Source organism: Petaurus breviceps, unplaced genomic scaffold, assembly GCF_028583685.1.
Source record: "Petaurus breviceps papuanus isolate PSGF00001 unplaced genomic scaffold, PetGlider_PUasm1.0 454, whole genome shotgun sequence".
Classification (NCBI taxonomy): domain Eukaryota; kingdom Metazoa; phylum Chordata; class Mammalia; order Diprotodontia; family Petauridae; genus Petaurus; species Petaurus breviceps.
In genome coordinates, this window is record NW_027186342.1 from 366,368 (window position 1) to 370,554 (window position 4,187).

The following is a 4,187-nucleotide window of genomic DNA, read 5'->3' on the forward strand; positions in this document are numbered from 1 at the left end:
AGGTCTTGACTTCAGGTCTAGCGCTCTATCTACTGCACCACCTAGTGTCCTACAGAGGCATAACAATGGTTTAAAAACAGCATCAGTAACACATTTTCAAAATAAATGAAAAAGAACCTAAAAGGGCAACAAACTATGAGGTGTGGGCCATATAATTAACAGCCCTTTGTAATCTTAATCCTCCAGTGCATTCTCTGATTTTTTTTTGTCAGGGGGTTAAATTACCCTGTTGTCAACCCATGACTAATGGCTCATTTCTCTAGCATTTTAAGAAAAAGTGCTCCCCTCCCCCAAGTCCTGGGAGGCAAGGAGTTCGCATGATTTGACATCAGCACTCTCTTAGTTTAGATCTTATTTTGGGTCAAAACGGAGCACTCTTAAGTCACTGAACATAGAACGAAAGGAGGCAGGCTTTGCCCTAAGCCTGGAGATGTGTTGGTAAATAACATTCCTGACCTGCTGATCTCCTCAAGGCTAAACAGCAAAGCCTCCTGGAGCTCATAGAGGGGAGGTGACCTCATGGGAACACCGGGACTTCCAGATCTTCTAACTCCAAAGCCCGATGCTCTTTCTCTCATAAGACCTCTCTTAAGTGAATGCCTTTGCATATTCTCCTTAGTAATTTGACAGGGTCAACCTATTTCTGGGAATTGATACTGTGATCTTACTTAGATCATCTCCCTTCACCCATCCAAATCCTACCTACCCTTATGGATCAAGCTCAAGTCTTCCCTCTTCTTTGAAATCTTTCCTGACCCACCTTCTTCTGAACACCCATGGCACCTTACTACCTACCTATCTTATACATTGGGCAGCTAGGTGTCACAGTGGATAGAGTGCTGGGCTAAGTCAGAAAGGTCTGAGTTCCAACTTGGCCTTAGACATTTGCTAGCTGTGTGACCATGGGTAGGTCACTTATCCCTTTTTACCTCAGTTTCATCATCTGTAAAAATAAACTGGAGAAAGAAATGGTATTTTTGACAAGATAACCCCAAATGGGGTCACAAAGAGGTATACGTGACTGGATAACAACAACCTTAATCATTGGGTGCTTAACATATACATATATACACATGCATGTATACATACAACACACATACAACATACACACATGTGCACACATATATACATGCATACATATATATCTATATACTAAAAGTTCTTCAACTTTTCACTTGTTTGCATCATTTCTTCAACTAGATTGTAAGAGTTGTGGGGGAGGGCAGGGATCTCATCTAAAGATGAAGTATTTATGAAGGCTTTATTTATAAGGCCTTCATAAAGTACTATCCTCACAATAACCCTTTCAGGTAGGCCATAGGGTCATATTAAGAGTTGAAAGGATCATAGAAGTAATCAATAATAAGAATAATGGCCAGCGCTTGAAAGGTTTAAAGCCCTTAACAAATATTAATTTTATCCCCACAACAATCCTGGGAGTTAGGTGCTTTTATTGTCCCCATTTTATGGATGAGGAATTGGAGGTGCAGATAAGGTATTTACCCAGGATTCCATAGTTGGGTAAGTGTCTGAAGCCAGATCTGAACTGAGATCTTCCTGGCTTCCTCTCCCAGCCTCTATCCATTGAACCATCTAGATTACTCTCATTTTCTAAGCTCATTTTCATATTTTACAGATAAGATGAAGAATGGAGAAACAGCCTAGGGTCACACAGAAAGTAAGTGGCAGAAGTACAATGGGAACTAAGGTCTTTCAACTCCAAATCCAACATTCTTTCTACCATACCATGCTTCCGGGTACATAGTTTTATCATTCATATTTTACAGATGGGAAAACTGAGTTACCAAGGGCTTAAGTGACTTGGTCAAGGTCACATAGTTAATGTGCTAATGAGTCCCATCATTCTGTTTTTTTCTACTACTGATGTATATGGCCTCTTTTCATCCCTCCATCAATGCTTTCCATATAGGAAGTTCCCTTTGCATGCTGAATAATGGGATGATGGGATGCATTAGGAGTCAGATTCAGGTGATAGGGGCTCATCTCCCAGCTCTGCCATTTACTATGTGTGTGAATTTGGACAAATTCTTTCTGCTCTCAGTTCTTTGGTCATTTAACTTATGTCTGACTCTTCGTGGCATCATTTGGGGTTTTCTTGGCAAAGATACTGGAGTGGTTTGCCATTTCCTTCTCCAGCTCATTTTACAGATGAGGGAAACTGAGGCAAATGGGGTTAGTGACCTTTCTGGAGCTGCACATCTAATAAGTATCTGAGGCTGTATTTGAACTCAGGAAGATGAGTCTTCCTAACTCCAGATCTGGGCCTTTATCTACGGCACTGCCTAGCTACCCCATCTCCTCTCTGGGCCTCTGTTTTCTCATTTGTAAAATCCAGAGCTTGGATTAAGTGACCTCTAAGGCCTCTTATAGCTCTTAAAGCTAAAGGTTAATGAACTCAGTTCCCTCCTACAGAGTCTGAAGGCATGCTTCTCTATCCAGCATTCGTCCCAGTGTACTGGTAGCCCGGCATCAATGGGGATGAGGGCTTTTCTAGATTGGGACGTGGGACCCTTCAACTCTTGACAATTCTTCATTTTCTAGGCCAGGCCTATACTTGCTCATGTGGGAAAATAATGCTCTGCCCACTCACAGGGGATGATTGTGTATTAATGGGTCAATAGATATGTCAGGGCATGTGAGGTTGAAAAGACAGGGGTGATGTTTATTGTGAAGTAGGGTCTTTCAGATAGACCTATAAAAAGGGCAAGTTTCAGCTTTGCTCTTGGCCTGGTGAGTGGGAGAATCCCACGCTCATAAATTGCATGAAACAACTTTCTCTTCCCTTTCATGTTGTCTGAGCCCCCTCCACGGGCACATAAAAGGGAAGGATGGTTATGAGGCAGGTCACAAGTCAGATTGCCTTCTCTCCTGATTTCATTTTTCTCTGGGACTTTCGCCTAAGGAGACAGCATGGCCTGCCAGTCCTCCCATATCAGTTGGAAGAGTGACGCCAAGAACTTCAGTTCTTGCTCAGCGGTAGTGCCGAGGCTGGGAGCCCGGGCAGGTGTCACCACCCTCTCCTACCGAGGGGGAAGCCCTGGGGGTCTGGGCTACAGGAAACTTGGGGGCTTTAGCAGTCGGAGCCTGGGAGTTGTGGGCTCCCCTCAAATTTCTGTAGGCTGTGGACGCCCTTTGCGCAATGGGGGCAGCTTTGGCTACCGAGTTGGGGCCCTGTGTGGGCCCAGTCCCCCCTGTATCACGACTGTTACCATCAATGAGAGCCTTCTGACCCCACTCAACCTGGACATCGACCCCAATGCCCAGTGTGTGAAGCATGAGGAGAAAGAGCAGATCAAGTGTCTTAACAACAAATTTGCTGCCTTCATTGATAAGGTGAGTTTGGGGTCTGGGATCACCCGGGAGCCAGGAGGATGGACAGAAGGAGAGCTCACACATTGATTCCCTTTAATATCCCATTACCTACACTGTGACTTTTCTGTGGCAAACACTGATTTCTCCTTCTCATCTGACGCTGCTATCTCTTCAAACATAATTTCTTTATGGAGTTGATCACAATCCCCATTAATGTGCTTAAAGAAAACATAAGTGTTATCAGGAAAGAAAGACCTTTAATGCAAAAATACTTAATTCCTTTCTCCATACCTGTGGCATGAGACAGCAGACAATTGATTATGGGAGGAAGAAGGTAAATGACTTTACTCAGACTGGTACCATCCATCTAAGAAGTGATGCTGTAAACTTAAGCATTCATTCATTCATTCATTCATTCATTCATTCATTCATTCATCCAACAAGCATTTATTAAGCAGCTTACTATGTGCAATACTCTTTGAGAAAAATCTAAAGTTTAAGCTGGCCTCTGGAACCAATATGGCTACAGTCTAGTAAAGAAGCCTAGGCATGCCTATAAATAACTTTAATATAAAACAGAACATAACCAACTTGTAAAAGGCAGGAAAAATGTGCTCTGAGAAGCAGAGAAGAGCAAGCCAGCTTTCCATTATCTCCTAAGCAGAGTCCTTGGAAGACTATTTTTGTATTTGTCAAGAGGGATTTTGAATTCCCACATCATATATTCATCTCTCATTACCTGTATACCACATATGGGTTATTCTTGGTTTCTTTGAGAACTATAGGTTGACACTACCTTCTGTTGGAGTGTGTGTGTGTGTGTGTGTGTGTGTGTGTGTGTGTGTGTGTGTGTG

The 4,187-nt window shown here is 42.9% G+C and overlaps 1 protein-coding gene across 1 annotated transcript in view; it reads left to right on the forward strand.

Annotated features, from left to right (window-relative positions):
* Positions 1 to 2,931: 2,931 nt before the first annotated feature.
* The window catches only part of LOC138171589 (keratin, type II cuticular Hb5-like), a 25,960-nt gene continuing 24,704 nt past the window's right edge, over positions 2,932 to 4,187 (forward strand). Inside the window, exon 1 of the mRNA XM_069101120.1 lies at positions 2,932 to 3,354. Within this exon, the coding sequence (XP_068957221.1) occupies positions 2,932 to 3,354 (423 nt within the window). The remainder of the gene's footprint in view (positions 3,355 to 4,187) is intronic.